We start from the raw sequence: 23,411 nt of genomic DNA, 5'->3' as shown, positions 1-23,411 counted from the left end.
GATTAGCTTTCATTGTCTGTGAATCGCCTTTTGCTTTATTTATTTATTCATCTGCCCAGTATATTTAAATAAATATATCTTCACTTCGTCTTCAATTTTTTTTTTTTTGCTATCAGTAATATATTCTCCTTGTTCAAAAGGCAGAAGATAAACTAGGCATGGTGGTACACACCTGTAATCCTAGCATTCTGGAGGCAGAAGCAAGGGGGTCACAAGTTTGAAGCCACTGTAGGGCTACATAACAAGAAACAAGGCAGAATAAAATTGAGAAGATAAAGGGTATACAAAAATAGTTCTCTAGGCTGTGGTAGCATGTATGTGCCCTGAGTTCAATTCCCAGTACTGAAACACACACATAGCCCTCCCTACCTGGTTCTCTTTCATGGCTATAGATGATGACCAGTTTATTATTCTTCCACAGATATTTTATGTGTTTGTGTATACAAGCAAAACAGTCATATACACCCTATCCAGTACTTAAATACTATCTATGTGTCCTGATTCTTTTTTTCACTTAGGACTTGGAGTTCATCACATGTCATACAAGGAACTCTCTTTGTTAAGAGCAACTTTATTTTTCTTGGAATAGATGAATAGAATAGAATTTTGTGTCATGTTCCTATTTCACTGATACAAACATTGCTGCGCCATAACTTTAAGCATATGCCATTTCTTGCAGTGGCAATGTGTTTGAGGAGTAAGTCATGGAAGTGGGATGCTGGGTTAGATAATGCACATGTGCATTTTGAATTTGATAGAGCCCAGTGCTCCTAGGAGATAAGCCAGTCCAGAGGCTCACCAGCAGTGTGTGAGGATACTTTCCCCACACCTTTGCTGTAGTGATGTTAGCAAACTTAAGGATCTTTGATAATTGAGTGAGAAATATAAGGTGAGATATTTCAGCATAATATTTTTCTTATGAACTAGATTATGTCTTTTTGTATGTTTTAAGACTTACTGGAGACTGGGGGTGTACAGTAGTAGAACACTTCCCTCGCATGCGTGGAGCCTCAAGTTCAAGCCTCAGAACTTTTTTTAAAAGTTGTTAAAAAAAAATGGACCTTTTTAAAGACTTAAAAAATTATTTATGTATATGTGTCTGTATGAGTGTATGCTACATATGTGTAGGTGTCCATGTAGGCTAGCACCCTACAGCTGAGCTACATCACCCTTCCTCTGCAGCTCATCCTCATCATCATTATCTTATGTGTATGGATGTTTTACCTGCATGTATGTCTGTGCACCACTTGTATGCCTGATGCCTTTGGAGGCTAGAAGAGTGTTTAAGATCCCTTGGGACAGGAATTACAGATGGTTGTGACCCACCATGTGGGATTTGGGACCAGAACCTGGGTCCTCTACAGCAGTAGCTAGTGCTCTTAAACTCCTGAGCCATCTCTCCAGCCCCCCTCCATAGTTCTTAAGGCTGATATTTATAGTTTAAGAGAATTTAAGAGTAGTTTGTGTTGTCAGTAAAGAGAAGGACATTTATCTTTTAGGGCTCAATTTTAAAAGTATTTTTCTTCCCAAACTTTCAGCACCTCATACACATTTTTTTCTGAATTTCTCTGTAGGACATGAAATGAATTGAAAATCTTCCAAATTTCTGTGAAACACTGTTTAAATTTTGTTTCTTTTTCTATGGTTTGGTGATGATCAGTTCTTAGTACTCTAATGATTTTGATCAACAGAATCCAGAATATTGGAGAACAAGGTCACATGGCTTTGTTGGGTCACAGTCTGGGTGCTTATATTTCAACTTTGGACAAAGAGAAGCTGAGAAAACTTACAACCAGGATACTTTCAGACACTACCTTGTGGCTACGCCGGATTTTCAGGTAAAGATGTTATGAGCTGGGTTTTGTTGCAGATGTTTTTTTAAGGATTCGTTTATTTACTGGTAAAGACATTATGAGGGATTGTGTTTGTTTATTTAATCTTAGGTTTGCTTGTTTATTTGTGACAGGGTCTCTTTGTAGCCTGACTGTTCTGGAACTTGCTATATAAACCAAGCTGGCCTCAAACTCACGGAGATCTGCCTACCTCTTCCTCCCAAGTGCTGGGGTTAAGGCATGCATCACAATGCCCACCTCTACTTTTTTGTTGTTGTTATTGTTGTTGTTGTTTAACATGTATGAGTATTTTGACTGCCTGTATGGATATGCATCACATGTGTACAGTGCCCAAGGAGGCCAAAAGAGGGCATCAAATTCCCTGAAACTAGAGTTACAGATAGTTATGAGCTGTCATGTAGGTGCTGGGAACTAAGCCCAGATTCTCTGGAAGAGCAGCCAGTACTCTTAACAGACCAGCTACCTTTCCAGCTGTTCTGACAAGTGGCTAAAGATGACTCAGAATCAGATGTGGCTTGTGAGTAATGTTTTTGTGGTGCTACATATGGATTTGACTCTTCTTTGGAAGGGTTGCTTAACCTCTCCATGCCTAAGAGGGTTGCCTAACCTCTCCTTGTATTAAGTGGGGAGAGTATAAATAGCTATTTCATTTGAGGATTAAATGATCACGTTAATGCTTCATTTATTTCAGATGTCTTAGTGCTGAAACTCTAACAACCATGTCAGCCTGTAGCATTAGCCTCCATGTGGAACAAGCAAGAGCCCTTGTCTCTAGGCTCATTATTTCTGGGGACTTTAGTCTTTGTTCCATCATTTCTACTCCTTTTATTTCTGGAGTTAGGTGTGGATGATGAGTCTTTGTTTCTTTCCTTTATACCTGCACTATAGTGAGTAGCCAGACATTGTGTCTCCTCTGCCTTGTATAGTGTCTATGAGAAAAGAATTGCTTTCATGATTTTATACTACTGAAAAAAGTCAGAATTAACTAGAAATAGGAGTATATTAATATGCAGCTGGAGAGGTGGCTGATCAGTGAAGAGCACTGGCTGTTCTTCTAAAAAAACCTAGGTTTGATTCCCAGCATCCATATGACTGTTCACAACCATCTGTAATTCCAATTCTGGGGATCCAATGACTCTTCTGGCCTCTTTGGGCATTGCACACATGTGGTGCACACATATACATGCAGGCAAACACACATAAAATAAAAATAAAATCTTTTTAAAAATTAAAAAGAATACATTAACATATAAGATCTCTTAATAGGTATGAAAATGGATGTGCTTATTTCCATGAGGAAGAGAGGGAAGGACTTGCTAAGATCTGTAGGCTTGCCATTCATTCTCGCTATGAAGACTTCGTAGTGGATGGATTCGACGTGTTACATAACAAAAAACCTGTCATATATCTTAGTGCTGCTGCTAGACCTGGTCTGGGCCAATACCTTTGTAATCAGGTAATGTAAAAAACAGGTTTTTTTTTTTTGGTTTTTCGAGACAGGGTTTCTCTGTGTAGCTTTGCGCCTTTCCTGGAACTCCATTTTTTCATGTGCATATGTGTTCCTGTCTTTATGTCTGTGTCAGTAGGTACATATGTGTTCATGGAGGCCCAGGGTTGATGTCAGGAGTCATCCTCAAAATTCTTTCATCTCATTCATGGAGTCAGAGTCTTTTGGTCAAAACCAGAGCCTGCTCTGCAGATCCCTTGTCTCTGCCTTCCAGGACTAGAATTACAAGTGGATGACTACTCTCACCTCGAATTTACATAGGTTTCTGGGGATTCAAACTGTAGTCCTTACTCTTGTGTAGCAAATGTTTACCTGTAAGCCATCTCCCCAGTCCCAAAGATAAATACATACTATTTTATTTTTATTTGTGTGTATGTGTGTATGCTTGCACATTTGTATCTGCATTATATTTATGCAGGTTCCCACAGAGACCAGAAGAGGGTCTCCCATGCCCTGGAATTGGTGTTACAGGTGATTGTGAACATTTCAGTGTGGCTGTCGGGAACCAAACGCAGATCAGCAAGTGCTCTTCACACCTGAGCCATTGCTCTAACCCCTAAAGACAGATGTTTTAAAGAAGCTGCCAAGTGGTTTGCTTTTGGTTTGTACTGCTAGAGCTCAAACCCAAGGCTTCACACATGCTAAGTAGGGGCTGTACACACTGACCTTCACCTGTAGCCCCAATGCTTTATAATTTTTGTTTTGTTCTTTTTTTTTTTTTTTTTTTTTTTTTGGTATTTTGAGACAGGATTTCTCTATGTAACAGTCCTGACTGTCTTAGAATTCACTCTGTAGACCAGGCTGGCCTGAACTCACAGAGGTCCGCCTGCCTCTGCCCCTCAAGTGCTAGGATTAAAGGCGTGCACCACCACCACTCAACCTTTTAAACTTTTTAAAAAAGACAATTTTATTTATGTATGTGTGTCTATAAGTGTATGTCACATGTATACTGGTGTCTATGGAGGTCTGGAGCTGAGTTGCAGATGGTTATAAGCTACCTGGTGTGGATGCTGGAAACCAAACACTGAGCCATCTCTCAAGCCCCTCAATTTTTTAGACATTTAAAATATGTAGACACATTTCTCCAGCTGCTGTTTGTATCGAGTTGAAAAAAATATCTTTTTGTATGTTTTTTTTGTTATTATACAAAGAGTGCGGCACTGTGGGCTGGCAGGATGGCTTATTCACTAGAACCCATAGAAGACAACTGATACACTGACATACTTCTGTAATCCCAGCACTCCCAGGGTGAGATGGGGTCTGGAGACAGGAGAATTGCCCAGAGGCTCACAGGCCAATTATCTTGGAGTATGTAGCATGACACAAAACAGAAAAGAGATGTTGCTTCAGCAAGGAAAAGGAGAGAATTGACTCTCTAAAGTTGTCCTCTGACTACTGTGGCATATGCCCCACCAATACAAAAAATTAAAAAAGAAAAAAGAAAAGAAAAGAAAAATTCCACCAGCTTAGACTGCATAGTGTTGCTATATCTCAAAATAAATGTTATTAACCCGGCAGTGGTAGCACACACCTTTAATCCCAGCAATCTGGACGCAGAGGCAGGTAGATCTCTGTGAGTTCAAGGCCAGCCTGGTCTACAGAGTGAGTTCCAGGACAGCCAGGACTACACAAAGAAATAAAAAAAAATGTTATTGAATTTAGAAATGGTATGTAATAGATGCATTTCTGTACCAGAGACAAAGAGTACTTTATTTTGTCCTATACTCTATCAGAAGGGATGTAGATGCACTTACATGGTTCTTTTGGGCTTAGTTGCTTTTATAACAGGAGTATATCATGTTTTAGTGGTCTTTCAAGTTTTTATGCCTAGAAAACCAGATTTATTAAAATCATGTATTTATAGTATAGCTACAAAATGTTCAGAAGGCTATATATGTAACCGATAACGGTGATAGATTGGTAGCTTACAGGAGGTATCTTAAGATGTTTGTTTTCATTCTGTTGGTGGTACTGTGAATTGAACCCCAACTGTTTCCATGCAAGTCAAGTTCTCTTCTTGTACTCACCCATGCCTCTACCTTAGCTCTTTTTAAGACAGAGTCTGACTGGGCTGGTTGGTGCTACACCTATAATTCTAGAGCTTGGAAAGTAGAGGCAGGAGGATTGACCAAATGTGAGCCACCATACCCAGTTTATTTTTTTCAGATGAGATCTTACCATCAGTGTAGCCCAGGCTGGTATCAAACTCATTTTGTAGCTTAGGGTGGCTCTGAACTGGCCATCCTCTTTCTTCAGCCTCCCAAGTGCTAGGATTTCAGGATTCGCTTTTGAAATGAATCTTTATTTTCCTTTTTTTTTTTAATACTTTAAGTAAGGGATGAAGTGTAGCTCAGTAGCAGAGCATTTGCCTAGCATGAATAAACCCTGGGTTCAATCTCTGGCACTGCCAAAGGAAAAAGTGCCACAAGAAGTCCTTTCTAGAGGTAATGTGTGAATGAACCACTCTGTGCTATACCTATTTACAGTTCCTAAAACTACAAACCTCCTGTGTTTGGAAACTAAACATTAAAAATGTAAAGCTAATTTGACAATTTTCTCCATCCATGGCATTGATTTTGCTTCTTTTAAGCAATATACTTCTTCTAATCCGTATTTATTACTTTTTAAGGGTAGGAGAACCCATAAATAAGACCCTGTTCTCTGAACAACTGGGGAAAGAATCCCAATCATCCTCCTCACCTTAGAATGCAGGGTGCTCCCGGGCAGTGGTGGCGCACGCCTTTAATCCCAGCACTCGGGAGGCAGAGGCAGGCGGATCTCTGTGAGTTCGAGGCCAGCCTGGACTACCAAGTGAGTTCCAGGAAAGGCACAAAGCAACACAGAGAAACCCTGTCTCGAAAAACCAAAAAAAAAAAAAAAAAGAATGCGGGGTGCTTATGTAGTTTCTTTGTTTGGAAAAGACTTTTTTTTGGCATCTTTAGAATATGTCAAAGGTAGTTACTTGACTCATTTTAAAAAGTTTAGATTGTGTCCTCTTATAAATCATTTGTTAAGTCACCTTTGGGAGTGAGACTAACTTTCCAAATGTCCTTTAACATGATGTATTTATAAACTTGAATTCTTGAGGGGAGTTTTTTGTTTTGTTTTGTTTATTATCTTAAAGGTAGGAGTCTCACTGTGTAGCCCAGGCTGACTTCACACTTGTGATCTCCAGCGTCAGTAATAAGATAACAGACATTCCATTATACCTCACTGAGATTTCTGTTTTTAAAGAATAATTTGTGGCTTGTTTTCGTTGCTCAGTCTCTCTCAGTCATAAGTAAATGGTGATTCCTCTTGCAGCTTGGCTTACCCCTGCCCTGCTTGTGTCGTGTGCCCTGTAACACTATGTTTGGATCCCAGCATCAGATGGTGAGTTCTTGGTTTGGGGTTTCTGTGGTAATATAGAATTGCATTTTGAAACCATGTCTTTTATTTGATGTTGTTTGCTGGCTTCCAGATAGTTATTAGCTTACCCGTTTATTGCTTCAGTCTTCCCATTATGATACATTGTGTACTTTCGTGTTCGAATGAAGGCTAGCCTGTGTAGCTCTAAAGGAATCATGTATTACTTCATCACCTGCTTCTTTTGGGGTGGTGGGAGGGGGTTGTTTGATACTTGAGCTCCTTGTATGCTGAGTAGGTGCTCTCCCCAGCCCTTTCATTGTCATTCATCCTAAGTAAGCATAGAAATTTTTTCAAGCTCAGAGTTTTAGCTAGCCATCACTACTATCTGGATTTGAGTGGGCATATCTTTTTTTATTTTTTTATTTGTTGAGCTCTTCCTGGGAAGCCCAGGCTAGCTTCAGAATTGTGATCTTCCTATAATGTGAATGGATAGATTTTGAAATGAAGTCCTTCAATGTAATCTTAAGGTTGAGTTATGATAAATTTTTTACACATGCAAAAGATAAACATCTTGATACTGAAGGCAGAAGAAAAGGGATAAACTCTAAGATTCTGCATTTCTCTTTTCAAAATAGTTTTCTTATGTTTCTATGGGAATGAGAAAGTATTTCTTTAAATGTGAATGTTTAAAACTAGGAATATTGGTCTTGCAAATGTGCATTTACTTTAGTCTCTATTAATTATTCTAATTAACCTATAAAGAAAACTTATTTTGTTGTCTATGATTATGGGAAGCAAAAATTGTTAAGAATAAAAATTTAAATATTATGAAATTTCTGTAGGAGGAATACTTTGGAATCTTTAATATTAATAATAGGAAAAAAAATCACCTAGTAATACCAAAGAAAGGTAAAAGACTCTTCATGGAAAGGTTGTAAATGTCATTCAAATGAACATTTACTAATATTATAGGAGTAGTCTTTTAAACAGAAGAATTCAGGTTAGATGTGGTGGCACATACCTTTAATCCCAGCACCAGTGAGTCAAAGGCAGGTGAATTTTCACATAGCAAGTTCCAGGCCAACAGGGCTATACAGTGAGGCCTTGCCTCAAATAAAGTAAAAATAGAGTTCAGAACTCTAAATTCTCTAAATCACAAGAAAACAAATGTTTGTTTGTTTGTTTTTTGAGTGCTTCTAATGTGCATTTTGTCCAGGTAGCATATAGTGGCTTTACAATACTATATATATATACATACATATATATATATATATATACATATATACATATATATATTAGTAAGACTGAATAGATTTTAATGTTTTAAGTCTGAAATTCAAGAGTAAATAGTTATCCTAACATGAAAAAAAAATCTTATTTGAGTTACTAATTTTGAGTCATCTGTGCTTTCTTTTCGATTCATAATTTTTCACTGGGCATTAGCTTAGGTGGAGTGCTTCCTAGCATGCATAGAGCCCTGGTTTGAGCTACAGTACCTCATAAAACCAAACATATGGTGTACACCATGAGAGGGTTGAAGCAGAGTGAGGACTTCAAGGACAGCCTGGGCTACATGAGCCTTCTGAGTGGGTGGGGAAATGGCTTAATTAGTAAAGTGCTTCTTGAGAAGACATGAGGACCTGAGTTTAATCCCCAGAATTCACTTCGGAAAAAATTCACTAATAGTGTAGTTGTGGGTTTTAAAAATGAGGAATTTAGCCGGTGTGGTGGCACATGTCTTTAATCCTAGTACTCTTAATCCCAGCACTTGAGCAGCAGGGCAGATGGATCTCCATGAGTTCAAAGCCAGCCTGGTCTACATAGCAAGTTTCAGACCAGCTAGAGTTACATGGTGAGACACTGTCTCCAAACAACAACCAGAATTCAGGCCAGGCATAGTAGCTCATGCTTGTAATCCTATTGCTGGGGAGGTGATGTCAGGTTAATCCATGAACCTTGCTGATCAGCCTAGGTTCAGAGACATACTCTGTCTCAAAAAACAAGCTAAATGGCTCTTGAGGAACAACCCTGAGGTGGACTTGGGCACATATGTGCTCTGGTATCCGTACACAGGCACATGTGCATGTGTACACACCACAAATACAGTTGTAATTTTTCAAAACTGATTGGCTCACATTTCTGTGGTTTGTTTGTTGGTCCTAGGACATTGCCTTTCTTGAGAAACTGATCAAAGATGACATAGAAAGAGGAAGACTGCCCTTGCTGCTTGTTGCAAGTGCTGGTAAGTATCATAACCTCGTATGTACAAGGGCACTGAGTACTTGGCCTAACAGACAGGGTCTTGTTTGTGGTGTTTTGTCAGGATGGCATCTCAGTTCTATAGCCCAGGTAGCCTGAAATTCATAGTAATCCTGCCTTGGCCTTCTAAGGGCTGATGTTAAAGAAATAAAACACCAGGCCTCATCAAGGAGTGGCACTCTTAGGGAAACTAAAGAAAAGTTCCTGGAACTGGTTTGTGAACCTAATAAGGTTTCTAGATTTTTATCCAGCAATAAACAATTAGAAATTGAATTTAAGGCCAGCAAGATGGCTAGTGGATAAAGATGCTTGCCACCAAATCAAATGACCTGAGTTCCATCTCATGGTGAAAAGAGAGAACAGGATCCTGCAAATTGTCCTCTGACTTTGTTGCCCACACATACACACAAAATAAATGTAATAAATAAGAAATTGAATTTAAAATGTCTTTTATAATAGCATCAAAAAGCCTAAAAATGGGCCAGCAATATAGGTTGGCAGGGAAAGGTGCTTACTGTGTGATAATGTATACCTGATGTTTCAGTTAGGGTTTCTGTTGCTTCAAAGAAACTCCATAACCAAAAGGCAAGATGGGAAGGAAAGGGTTGATTTGGCTTACACTTCAGCATTGCTGTTCAACACTGAAGGAAGTCAGGACAGGAACACAAACAGGGCAGGATCCTGGAGGCAAGAGCCGATACAGAGGCCATGGAGAGAAGCTACTTACTGGCTTGCTTCCCCTGGCTTGCTCAGTCCACCTTCTTATAGAACCCAGGACCACCAGTACCACCTACCATAGGCTGGGCCCATCCCCATTGATCACTAATTGAGAAAATGCTTTATAGCTGGATCTCAATGAGGCATTTCTTCAAGTGAGGCTCCTTCCTCTGATGACTCTAACTTGTGTCAAGTTGACACACAAAACCAGCCAGTAACAACTGACAACCAGATTTCAATTCCCTAAACTCATAGAAAGGTGGAAAGAGAGAACCAACTCCTCAGAGTTATCCTCTAGCTTCCACATGGGGGCCATGGCATGTGTATACCCCCATACACATCTCACATGTTTATACACAGGTTAATAAAAAAAAAATGTAAGAAAACTACATGAGTAAATTTAGCAAAAATAAGAAGTTTAAGAAGGCCCAAATGAACTATAGGCTCTGTCTCTAAGTAATTTATCCCTAAACAAGCCTTGTCACAATTTCTGTGTAACAAGTTCCAGGCCAGTCAAGGCTACATAGTGAGGTCTTGCCTCAAACAACACCAAAAAAGAATGAAAAACTTGATTTAGGATATCACTCAGTACAGCTTTTGCTTAGCAAGTACAAGGCCCTGGCTTCAGTCCCCAGCAACAAGAAGCTTTTGCTGTTTGAGAAGACTTTTTGAGCTGGTATGGTGGCTCATGCCTTTAATTCCAATACTAGAAGTGCAGAGGCAGGAGATCTCTCTGTGTTTAAGGCTGGCCTTGTTTACATAACAAATTCCAGGACAGCTAGAGCTACATAACAGAATCTATCTCAAACAGAGAAAAAAAAACAAAAGGCCCTATTATGAAATGAAAAGCAGCGTGGGGGCTCATGCCTTTAATCCCAGCACTGCACTCAGGAGGCAGAGGTGAGTGGATCTCTTTGAGTTCCAGGCCAGCCTGGTCTACAAAATGAGTTCCAGGATAGCCAAGGCTATTGCACAGAGAAATGCTGTCTTAAAAAACAAAAAAAGACAAAAGAAATGAAAAGCAAGCAGTAGGCTGGGAAAAGTATTTCAAAACACTTTTCTAGCAAATGACTTATATCTAAAATATGTGAAGTTACTTTGCAATTCAGTAGTAAGTGCTGTGGGGTATTCACCAGAGAAGACTGCTCAGACATGGGTTTAAGCCAATAGAAAGTATTTATTGGCCAGCCATTGACTACACTGGTGTTCAGGTGTGGGAGACCAGCTCCCAAATTTATTTACCCCAGAGACTCTTGAGGAGTGACAGATAAGAGACTTAGATAGAAATATGGAGGGGAGAGAAACAGAAACACAGTATAGCCTTGGGTGGGCCTGGGTCCTTATCCACTGGCCCAGAACTTTATTCAAAAGGGCTTTTTATAAAAATGCCAAGGGGAGGGGCAAAAGACCTCCCCCTTGCTAGATACAGCCAAATGTAGACCCTTTCAAACACCTGGTACCCAATCATCCTCTTATGCAGTCTTGGGTAAAGCCACTAGGAACTTTCAGTGGGCTCCAACATTCAGAATCCCAGTGTAGCACTAAGTCTTTCTCCGAGTGAGCCTTTAAGCATTAAAAAACATATTCTGGGTTAACATACTTCAGTTAACAAGAGTAGTTAGCCAGAAGCAGAACTGCAGAAGCTGAAAAGTAAGGTTAGTACATTTTGAGACTTTCCCAGAACCGAATGGGCTTTGATGGATTGGGCCTTTAAGTTTTGGCAGGTGATGCTGTCTACATGCTGTGTTTTACAGCCTGAATGGCACATCCATCATGGAGTCAGTTGTGCTAAGGTCTGGGGCCCCATTACAGTAAGGTGATAGACAGCATTAAAATTAACAGCATTTGGATGAATTCTTTACCAAAGGGCATATAAACACTTGAAAAGATGTTTAATATCAGTATCATTAGAACAATACAGTTCAGCTGCATATGTTTTGTACATACTTAGATCATAGTTTGCAATCCCAGCACTTCAGAGGCTAAAGCCTAAAGATCAACACTCAAGGTCAGTCTGGGCTGAATGGAGAAACCACAGTAAGTTGTGGGATGTAGTTCAATGAGTTGGTAGAGTACATGTTAGTATTTCATAGCTCTGGCTTTGATCTGTAAGTCTAAGTGAACCAAATGTGGGTGGCACATGTCTGTAATTCCAGCATTCTGGAGGTGGGAACAAGAAGTTTGAAGTTCAGCGTTGTCTAAAGCTGTATAGTGAGTTCAGGGCTAGACAGTCTCAAAATATAAAATAAAATAATAAATAAAACCACAGTGAGTTTGAGATGTAGTGTAGTGATGGAATGTTTGTCTGCTGTGCCTGAGACCCTGGCTCCAGTCCTACTGCAGGGGCAAAAAGTGCCTAATGCTGATAGGGATTAAGCAGCTACATACATTCCTGGTAGGGTGTTGTGTGACAAAAGTTTTCCTGGGGAGACACAACACATATGTCTACTCACCCTAGATAGGGATCCTAACTACAGACCAAAATACAGGCACCACCAAAGTCCAACTTGATAAACCATTGAGTTTTATTAGGGTTAGCTGCATCACCAAAGCCCACTCCAACATGGGGGACAGCTCACAAGGCTGGGGACCCGGACTGCACAGCCTACAGGCAGCTCAATAGGTTGGAGTTGTTATTAGTCTGGTCACACAGAGATTCACAATGACCATGGATAAATTTTAATAAGAGGTTTTATTAAATACTGGTGCTGGGGCATGTTGGTGGTGTACACCTTTAATCATAGCACTTGGGAGGCAGAGGCAAGTGGATCTCTGTGAGTTCAAGACCGGCCTGGTCTGCAGATCAAGTTTCAAGACAATAAGGCTACACAGAAATTCTGTTTCAAAAAACCAAAACAAAACAGAAATACTGGTGCTGGATGCTCATGACACCAGGACATCAGCTTAGAGCACCCTCCAGATGCAGCAGCTAGCCATATCAGTCCAGGGTTTATAAAGGCAAACCCCACAAGATTACATGTATTCTGCCTATGTGTGGGCAGGGTCTTAATTTTAAAATATATGTCTTGCAGTTGTCCTCTTTTTGATCAGAGTAAGCAAGTTTGATTATAAAAGCAGAAATAGCAGTTAGCCTTATGACCTTTTATTTCGTAAGAACAGCAAGTTTTACAAGATCAGTAATTTAAGAACAGTCTTCAGCCTCAGGGGGAGAAATGAATGTGGGCTGCTAGAGTATAGCCTGTAAAAGTTAGGGACTTACATGTTAGAAGCATGTTTTGCTTTTTGGTCTCTCAAGCATAGAAAGTCTAAACTTCAAATGTAATGTGAATCATCACAGGAGTGTCCTTCCCGGGTGCTTCAGTTGAGCTAAACTTTGTTTGTGAGACAGGCACTTTACCTAACTATCTCCCCAGTTCCCTAACCCCTTTTTTGAGATAAAAAGTTTCATGTATCTCATGCTGGCCTTTAATTCAGGTAGCCAAGGATGACCTTGAACTTTTGGTCTTAGTGCTAGGATTACAAGCATGTGCCACTATGCCTACTTTATGTGGTGCTGGGGATCTGACATAGTGTTCTCTGTATGCTAGGCAAACATTCTACCAACTAAGCTACACTGCCAGCCTACATTACAGCCTACATTACCTTTTTTTTTTAAAGATGGGTTTGTTAAGGCCATGGTGAGGACGTAGAAGTTCTTACTAGTTGGGATTTTATTAACTGAAAATTTAGGGCATTTAGGGGGAATACATGACTCTATATTTTACTTAAGTTTTGTCTGAAAAGGGGTGTACTCAACGAAGTCTATATTCCAAATTACTGAGGGATGATGTATGTTTAAGTAGTCTTCAAAATACATGTTTTATAATAACCTCTGTGGTAAAAACCCAAACTCATGTTATATATTCTTTTTATAAAGGAGATACCTAAATCAGAATAACTCAAGATGTAGAGATAACAATGAACAAGGATATCTTGAGCAAATGTCAACAAAAGTACAATACCTAGAATAGTGAGTGTAAAATAGTTCACACTGACAAGACATAATCTGAAAGAGAAAATAGTTACAAATGCTTGTGGACAAAGCTTTGAAGTTTCTAAAGAGAATGCTGATAGAATGCAGGCATAAATCGACAGTCCCACAGTATTGATGGCAGACTTGGCAGTTTTCCATGACTCAACAGGTCTAGTGAATTTAAAAGCAAGTACACAAATTCAGTACAAAATTACTTATAAAGGAGGCACATTCTTCAAAACTTACACAAACCAACTTGCAAGTATTGATTTTAAGTCATCCATCCTGTGGAGATGCCATATAACTGTGCATGAAAACTCCCTCACTGGAAAGAGTCAGAAGGCACTGGGTTGCTTTGTAATGCTCCTGTTTATTTTGTTTTAGGAACTGCAGCTGTTGGACACACAGACAAGATTGGACGTTTGAAGGAGCTCTGTGAGCAATATGACATCTGGCTTCATGTGGAAGGGTAAGTATATGGTAAGGTTGGTTAGTTCCATGTTGGTCTTCATGGAGAGTGGACGCCCAGACCAACACTCAGAGTGACATTTATCATTAAAGGCTTGGACTACAGATGACAAAACTGACTAAAGCAAAAGGACATTCTATTGCTTTGTACAACTGAAAAGACCAGTATTGGGATTGGCTTTAAGCACAGTGTCAACCAGAATTCCATATATTCCTCTCCACTTCTCCCCTAATCATGGTCACTTGGCTTGATTTCCTATGTTTTGGCTCTTGGAGAGATTTTTTCTATTGTGGTAAAAGTAACTGCAGAAATCCTAGCCTCCTTTCCAGCTTCATGCTCCGTGAGTTCTCTGATGGTTGAGGTGTTTTGGACACCTGATGTGGGTAAGTGACTCCACCTGAGTCATAGCTTGTTAAAGGTGATAGGGTGGTTTGACAGAAGGCCCTGGAGTATCTTTAGGGAGAGCAGGTGCAGGGCAGCCAGGTGCCCATGTCATCACATTGTCCAAGATGATAAGGGTCCTTTTATCTTTCCTCTACAAAAAGAACAGTGACTGAGGAAGAGTGGCAATGAAAGATACAGAATAGTGTGTGCATTGTCTTAAATAAGCAAGGACAGCCCCCAAAGCATGTTTTTATTAAAAGTGCATTTTAAAGCTTTCTTTAGAACTTCTGTAGTTCCCATCTTTTGCTTTATTAATGCTAATGAAACAAAAGACATAGGTGAAGATGGTCACATGTCACCTTATGACAGCATCTTTCTCTCTTGTAGAGTACTGCTTAGGGAATAAGTCACATTAACTAATTTGTTCTTAGACTGGTGCTTTTTCTTCCAGTGTGAATCTGGCAACATTGGCTCTAGGTTATGTCTCCTCGTCTGTGCTGGTATGTTGTTGGTTTATTGAATTTTGGTGGTGATAAGAAGGAGCTTAGTCTGTTCAGTCCATGCTGGCTTTCCATAGTTTTCACGACTGTAAGAGGGACTGTGTTTCATATCCTTTGGTCACCTAATGAACAAAACTCTCTTTCTGGTAGGCTGCAACCAAATGTGATAGCATGACACTGACTCCTGGCCCATGGCTAGGTTTACCAGCTGTCCCTGCAGTGACTCTCTACAAACATGACGATCCTGCCTTGGTGAGCTGACTGTCACTAGGGAATGAACGGTATTCATAATTGCCTTACAGGATAGAATTCAGAGAAATAAAGGAATTTTTTTCTTAATTCTACTTCTGTTACCTTTTTTAAATTTTTTTTGGCAAATATACAAAATAATGGGTTTCATTATGGCATTTTCATGCATGCATATTGTACCTTGCTCTTACCCTCCAATACCATTTTTTTAAAGTGGGCATAGTGGCACATACCTGTAAGACTAAGGCAATAAAATCTCAAGTTTAAGGTTATCTTGGGCTTCATAGCAAGTTTTAGTATAGCCTAGGCTACATAGTAAGACCCTGTCTCAAAAATAAAAACAAAAAATTGTTGGAGCTGGAGCTCCATTGGTAGACTTTTTGCCTAGCATGCCTAAAGCCCTGGATTCCATGCTCAGCACCATATAAAATGGGTGTGGTAGAGCATACCTGTTATCCTAGCACTTGGAAGGTGGACCCAAGAGGATCAGGAGTTCAAGGCCAACGTGGGATACATAGGCTCTGTGTTTAAAAAAAAAAAAAAAAATTGAATCCATACTTAAAAAAAAATTGGAGGTAGTGATGGGGAACTCTACATACTACAACACACATGTGGAGGTCAGAGGATGACTTTGTGAAAGTCTCTCCCTCCACCTATCCATGGGTTCTAGTGATCAAACTCACATGAGTGCCTTTACCTGTTGAGCCATCTCATTAGCCCAGGAAGCCATACTTTAAATATTTTCAGTTATGCCTGTATTTCCTTATGTATATGAAAGATTATTTGTGTGTGTGTGTGGCATTTTATGACTATGATTTTCTTTCTGTTGCTTGATCACAATTTACTTAATAATGGTCATTTGTGAGCTTTTAAGTTGTTGCCAAGTTTTTGTTAATAAGACAATAAATATCCTTTTACATATTAAATTCTTTCCAGAGATTAGATTCCCAAAAGTAAAATTACCATTTAAGACCCCTGACCTACATTTTCTAGTACAGGTTATAACCTAATATTTTGGTTTTAACACTAAATTGTGTTTTTTGGCAGATGTGTTAACGATAGATACATGCAAAGTAAATGTTTAATGATTATTGCTTAAACAGTTGATATCTTGCTTAGTTGAAAATGGCCAACAATTTCAAATATGCTCATAGTGACCTGTCAAGAGGCTGCCTCCTAAATGACTAAGAACTGTGGCTCTAGAACATACCCCATCTGGATTCTCACCAGGAGTAGCTCTGCCTCTCTTCACCTGTGAATCCTTGAGCACAGTTGGGTCTCTGAGCTAAGCTTACCTAGGGCACTAGTTGTTGAAGGGCTAAATGGATAATGCAAGCCAGGTATCCAGCATAGCATTTGATACATTCCAAGTATGTAGTGAAGAGTTGCTAGTTAGTGCTGACATTCCAGCAGCCCTGGTCAGTGCACCTATCTTGTCTTTTTCAGACACTAGTTGCTGGTCTGACATCAAATAAGCCTGCAGACAAACTCCGAGCCCTGCCGCTGTGGTTGTCTTTACAATACTTGGGACTGGATGGCATTGTGGAAAGAATAAAGCATGCCTGTCAGCTGGTGAGTAGAAACTGAAACATTAGAAGAGTTGCAGAGACTCCTCCACAGAATCAGTGACAGGAAAATCTTTTCCTTTTGGTATATGTGTCCAGTACCTTGTCACCTTGGTGTATCATCTCATCAGCAAGCAAACTAAGTGCCTCATGTATATGTGTTTCTTTGGAGTTCTGGGAGAGACTGGTGGCATTGACCCAACATTATTTCCAGATGAAAAGGAATATGCCAGTGTCACGCTGGAATGAGAACAGTCACAAAATGACTTCCAAGAAAAGAGAAGATGCATAAATATTGCTCTTGACTGACTGGCCTTCCAGAGAGAGGGAATATAAAAATTGAAAATTCAGTGTAGAGGCCTGGTATGGTGGCCCACACCTTTAATCCCAGCATTTGGGGAGGCAGAGATAGAAGAATCTCTTGAGTTTGAGGCCAACCTGTTCCTATATAGCAAGTTCCAGAATAGCCAGGACTACATAGAGAGACCTTGTCTCAAAATAAAAAGATAAAAATCAATTTTAAAAAAAAAAAAAGGAATGAAGGGAAAAAAAGAAAATTCAGTGTAAGTGGCATGGGGTTTTTTATAGGTATTTTTATTAATGGTTTTAGAATTTCATATATTGTATTTTCACTCGCCTCCCCCAACTCTTGCAAATCCCATTCATTCCATACCCACCTTACTCTGTTTTGCTTTTCTTTTTGTTTTTTACTTATCAAGTCCCATTAGCACTACCAGTATACTCTCTGTGTGTAGCCATTCACAGAACTTGGGTCCTCTGGGAGAGTAACCAGTGTTCCTAACTGCGGAGCCATCTCCAGCTCCCAGGTGTGGGTATTTTTAATACAGTAGCTTGGGTTTCCTATTTGTAAGGTTCTGGGGACCAATCTCTCTTTGTATTAGAGGTAATCTGATTATGAAAAACGTAAATTCTGTTATAGGTTAATGTCATCTGTTTGGCTGCTAAAACAAAATACGTTGGACTGGGTAATTTGTGAGTAGCAAAAAACATGTTGCTTTTATTTGTAGATGCTCAAATCTGAGGTCAAGATGTCAGCAGATTTGGTGTCTGGTGAAGGCCTTAGATGGTACCATCTGTGTATTCTCACCTGGAAACAGGGAAAGCACTCCGTTTTTTGTTTGCTTGTTTGTTTTGTTTTGTTCTTTTGAGACAGGGTTTCTCTGGTAATAGCTATGGCTGCCCTGCAACTGGCTTTTTAGACTAGGCTAGCTTCAAACTCACAGAGATCCACCTGCCTCTGCCTCCCAGTGCTGGAATTAAAGGTGTACACCACAACCACCACCAGGCATCCCTTCATCTTTTTATAAGCATGTTCACAAATCTTTTTTAGTGAATTCTTTTTAGTGCATGATGGTTGAGCCATCATGCACTAACCACTTCCAAAGGCTGAACCTGTTAATATCATTGTTTAGGATATTAGGTTTCAGCATAGCAATTTTGAACAAACGTATTGAGAACCTTACCCTTAAGGTAGGCGTGGTAGCTCAACCCTGTTTTCCAAACACTTAAGAAGCAGGCAGATGAACTGGCTTACCCCAGTTATCAGATCGGTGAATACCCTGTCATCATAGAGCCTTTCCCCAGTAACTGATGGAAGCAGATACAGAGATCCACAGCCAAACACCATGCTGAGCTCCAGGAGTCCAGTCAGAGAGAGAAGAGGGATTCTATGAGCAAGGGTCATCATCATCATCGTAATGGGAAACCTACAGAGACAACCAAACCAAACCAGTGGGAACTCATGAAATTTAGACCAACACCTGTGGAGCCTCCACAGGACTAGAGTAGGCCCTCTGCATAAGCGAGACAATTGTGTAGCTTGATCTGCTTAAGGGGCCCCCTGGCAGTAGGTTCAGGATCCATCGATGGTGCATGAACTGGCTTTTTGAAGCCCACTACCTATGCGTAGTAGGACACCTTGCACAGCCTTGATATAGGGGGAGAGGCTTGGACCTGCCTCTACTGAATGCACCAGGCTCTGCTGACTCCCCAGGGGAGGCCTTACCTTCTTGTAGGAGGGAATGGGGGGTGGGCTGGGAGGGGAAAGGCTGGAGGGGTGGGAGGAGGTTGGTATATAAAATGAATAAAAAATTTCTTTAAAAAAAAAAAGCAGGCAGAGGCAGGGAAGACTAAGTGTTCAAGGCCAACTTTGACAGCAGGAAAAAGCGATTGGGTTTAAATATGATTATGCATGACTGTAGTCCCAGCTTTCATGAGGTGGGGTCAGGAAGATCAGGAAGGAGTTCAAGACCAGCCTCACTACATAGTAAGTTTGACAACACCTGGATTACATGAGAGGCTATCTTATTTGTGTGGTGTGAACATTGATCCCTGTGCCAATTTAAAAGTATGTTGTCATCTTTTGACACCTTTTTTTCTCACCTGTAATATAAGATAATAATTTACTTATAAGAACATACTGAGTTGATGTATGTTAAACTATTAAGTAGTGCCTGGTCACATAAATTATTTATATAGGTTTAAGTCTTTGTTTTAAATATATTCTTGGGCTGTGTGTTGTTATTGGTATTTTACTCTTTTGTGGGGGGCACCACCCAGCTCCCAAATAAATCACACATAGAGGCTTATTCTTACTTCATATGAATGCCTGGCCTTAGCTTGGCTTATTTCCTTAACTTTAAATTAGCCCTGTGTACCTTTTACCTATGGGCTTTTTCCGTTCTCTTACTTCTGTAAATCTTACTCTTACCCCATGGCTTGCTGTGTAGCTGGGTAGCTGACCCCTGGAGTCCTCCTCCCTCTCTGGCTGCTAGATCTCCTCACTCCTCCATCTTTTTTTTTTTTCTCCTGCCAGAGTTCTTCTATATATCCTCTCTTCCTGCCAGCCCTGACTTTCCTTTCTCCTGCCTCACTATGGGCCAGTTCTTTATTAGACCACCAGGTGTTTTACACAGGCACAGTAACTCAGCTTCACAGAGTTAAACAAAAGTAACACACCTTAAAATAATATTCTACAACAGCTGTGGTTGTAGGTCAGTGGTAGACCACACACTTGGTATGTGCAAGGCCCTGAGTTTAGTCTCAGTACCCCAAACAAATACTCCACTGTTTCTCCTCCAACCCAGGATATTGACACTTTCTTCTGTCATTTTTATACTTAAGAGAAATTAGTATTTCATTCTTTGGTTTATAGATTAGTTCCTTTTTACATTGAAAATTAATTTTAAGGTTCATGTTTATAAAGCATTTTTTAAAAAGTGTTTTCATCATGCTGTTAGCTCATATCATGATTTAGTTCTTAGGAAATAAAAGCCTTTTTTACCATAGCAACTTAGTCAAATTAGGGGAAGGTTTGAGCACTTATGGGAGAGGTTCAATTCCCCTTGGCTTTAGGAGTACAGGAAAATAATGATGACATTAACTACCAAGCCCTTGAGATTACTACAGCTCTGGCACCTGCCTACAACTCAAACCTGTAGTTAATCTCCAGTGTTCATAAGGGTTTGAATGACAACCTGCTGTTCACTCACTATCCTAGAGCACCTGTGAAACTATGTGGAGCATTAGCAGATGTGCATGTCTGCATGTTCATGCCTTATAGTCCATACTGTGTGTCATGCATCCCCAATAAAAGAAAGCTGTCTCTTGTGACTCCCCTCTCCTCCTCCTTATCTCCTCTTTCTTCATATGTGGCAGCTGTTGAGCATCTACTCAGTGCCAAACACCTTGAAGCACTTTGCATTATTTCATATGATGCCCACAATTTCACTCGAATGTAAGTTTCACTGATAGAACAAATTTCAAGTGGGGTTCCTTGAGGGGCTTTGCAACATGCAATACTCAATGCTGAATTCATGTTCTTCTACTCCCTGAGTTAGGGACTATAATGATTCTCATATCAGTGATGAGGGGTATTGGATTGAGACTATATAGTAATGGCAATTGTATCCATCCTCATGGCTTGGCATGCCATGTGCCTTCACTTGCTAGCTCTACATGTGAAAGACTGAAAAATATTTGCAGATGTTGAGTTGTAAAAATTGGGACCCAAACTTAATCACCACGTTGCAGATGCCTTTGTTTGAAGTGCTTATTTGCATATTGCAAAGACCCTCATGATACCTGCTAATATATTATGTCAGTCTAGTAAGGTTGTATACTTTTGTGTGTTGTTGTTATTTATAGAGTCAGCGGTTGCAAGAAAGTTTGAAGAAAGTGGACCACATCAGAATTTTGGTATAGTATATAATTTTCTGTGCTTTTGAATTAAGTTTTTTTTTTTTTAAAGATTTGTTTATTTATTATGTATACAGTGTTCTGTCTGCGTGTATCCCTGCAGGCCAGAAGAGGGCACCAGATCTCATTACAGATGGTTGTGAGCCACCATGTGGTTGCTGGGAATTGAACTCAGGACCTCTGGAAGAGCAGTCAGTGCTCTTAACCGTTGAGCCATCTCTCCAGCTCCTGAATTAAGGTTTTTTAACTCCAGTAAAGAAAATGGTTTTCCCTAAGTGTGATAACATTTCATTTGAGTTGTGACAGTTCCAGTGAACTGTCTTTTTGGTTGTGTGGGGGTTTTTTTTGTTGTTGTTGTTGTTGTTTTGTTTTGTTTTTTTGAGACAGGGTTTCTCTGTGTAACCTTGGACCCTGTCCTGGAACTCACTGTAGACCAGGCTGGCCTCAAACTCAGAGATCCGCTTGCCTCTGCCTCCTGAGTGCTGGGATTAAAGGCGTACACCACCACCACCCAGCAACAGTCTTTATGAGGGAATCACACATGTTTGTGACCTAATTATACAGTTAGTCTGAAATTAAGAAATCTGTACCAAACAATATTTAAATTTTAAATTCCTATAATTCTGTTAAAATCTAGAATTGCACAAAGATCTTGTGTAAATTCCTTTTACTTCACCTTCCCAAGGACTTAAGATCACCCATCCTCAGAGATGACTGTCTCAGAATACTCTGGGCTGCTTTCTGAAACCTGATCAAAGTGGGATAAGAAGGAAAAAGCAGATGCCCCAGGCCTTGTCTTCTGGGATCTTGGCTCCCTCAAATAGTAACTCACAAGGAGATAGGGACTTAGCAGGACTAACAACTAAAAGCATCAGTCCAGGAGGGCAGCTTTTCACATTTTGCTTCATTCAGGAAATAAATAGGTCAGGTTTTTATTTAAATGTGCTCACTGAGTGTTTCTTTGGCACTTTTGCAAAACAAGTTTAGTTCAAAGTTGGTCCTTGAGTTTATTTGGGGTCCAGATTAATATAATCACTTTTGTTTAGAATATGGTTAGGTTGTAGGATAGGAGCCAGGGTTGGGGAACAGGTACTCTGTATTGCATTCTGAAGCCAGTCAGCTGGCAGCATTCAGTTGAAAGGAAACTTGGAAGAGGATAGTGGGTCATTGGAGGAGCAGATGATTCCCAGTCAGGAGGCTTGAGTTCTGCTCTTAGCAGTGCCACAGGGTGACCCTGTGACAGAGTCATTTTCATTTTTTCATAAGATTATTTGTTGTTATTTTATATGCATGGATGTTTTGTCTGCAATTATGTCTATTTACCATGTATGTAGAGACCAGAAGAAAGCACTGGATCCCCTGAAACTGGAGTTACTGACAGTTGTGAGTCACCATGTCGTTACTGGGAATTGAATCTCTGGAAGAATAGTCAGTGCTCTTTACTACTGAGCCACCTCTCCATACCCTGAGTTATTTTCTTAACCTCTTGTTCTGTCATATCAGCTGTCAAATGAAAGTATATTAGTTGGACACCTCTGCCTGCCGATGAGGAGCTCCACAGTGGACTAGAATGAGCTTGTTGTTAGGAATCGAGGCAGTACTGAGCCCATGTGGTTGTCCTGTCCCTTGCTGAGCCCACTCAGACTCTCCTTATGTCCCCTCTTAACCATCAGTTCTTTTGGAGTGTGTTTGTAAGGCTACACATAGTCGAGCCACAAACCTTCCAACAGCCCTTCTTTCAATGGCCACTTCCTTCAGTGGAGGATATATGATAAGCAAACAACACAAGACAGAGTAAGTAGCATGTCAGTCATCTCACAGCCACTAGTAGGCTGCTTATTATTTACAGTTAGCACACATAGCACCCAGTATCTTTTGTGCATTGTTTTGTTTAATCACTACAACAGTCTCCTTTGTTCCCTCTGCTTGGAGACACTCACTGCTCCCTATTTCTTCTTTTGACTGAATTGTGAGCTTTCAGGTCTCAATTCAAACATCTCCTCTTCAAGAAGCCTTCCCCTCAGCACCCTGAGATCACACACACAGGACATACATCACTTGATTCCCCAGGATTTTTTCTTCTTTATTGACCTCATTTTTACTCAGGCTCGTGTGTGTGTGTGTGTGTGTGTGTGTGTGTGTGTGTGTGTATTATAATATATATAATATTATATATTATAATATATATTTTATGCACTATATGTATATTATGTATTATAATATATATAATACACACACAATATATATAGTATATATATACTTATTTCTTTCCCTGCAGAAGCTTCATTAAAAGCTTTGTATAAATTCTCTATGCACCACATGGGCATTAAAATATAGGATCTCAACCATAAAAGTTATGGTTCATGACC

At 40.0% G+C, this 23,411-nt stretch overlaps 1 protein-coding gene across 6 annotated transcripts in view; it reads left to right on the top strand.

The window, feature by feature from the left end:
• Positions 1-23,411, top strand: part of Pdxdc1 (pyridoxal dependent decarboxylase domain containing 1) — a 59,066-nt gene that overhangs the window by 19,342 nt on the left and 16,313 nt on the right. For 5 of the 6 annotated variants that reach the window (XM_052759575.1, XM_052759573.1, XM_052759569.1 and 2 more), the window contains 9 exons: positions 1,692-1,838; positions 3,120-3,309; positions 6,664-6,732; positions 8,872-8,950; positions 14,042-14,126; positions 14,962-15,010; positions 15,161-15,262; positions 16,706-16,831; positions 20,992-21,042. In XM_052759575.1, the coding sequence (XP_052615535.1) occupies positions 1,692-1,838; positions 3,120-3,309; positions 6,664-6,732; positions 8,872-8,950; positions 14,042-14,126; positions 14,962-15,010; positions 15,161-15,262; positions 16,706-16,831; positions 20,992-21,042 (898 nt within the window). The remainder of the gene's footprint in view (positions 1-1,691; positions 1,839-3,119; positions 3,310-6,663; positions 6,733-8,871; positions 8,951-14,041; positions 14,127-14,961; positions 15,011-15,160; positions 15,263-16,705; positions 16,832-20,991; positions 21,043-23,411) is intronic. The other variant, XM_052759572.1, reaches the window with a different exon arrangement.

Source organism: Peromyscus californicus, unplaced genomic scaffold (assembly GCF_007827085.1).
Source record: "Peromyscus californicus insignis strain IS unplaced genomic scaffold, ASM782708v3 Scaffold_3__1_contigs__length_106647218, whole genome shotgun sequence".
Classification (NCBI taxonomy): Eukaryota; Metazoa; Chordata; class Mammalia; order Rodentia; family Cricetidae; genus Peromyscus; species Peromyscus californicus.
Note: the sequence above shows the minus strand (reverse complement) of the source record. Positions and strands in the feature narration are given on the sequence as shown.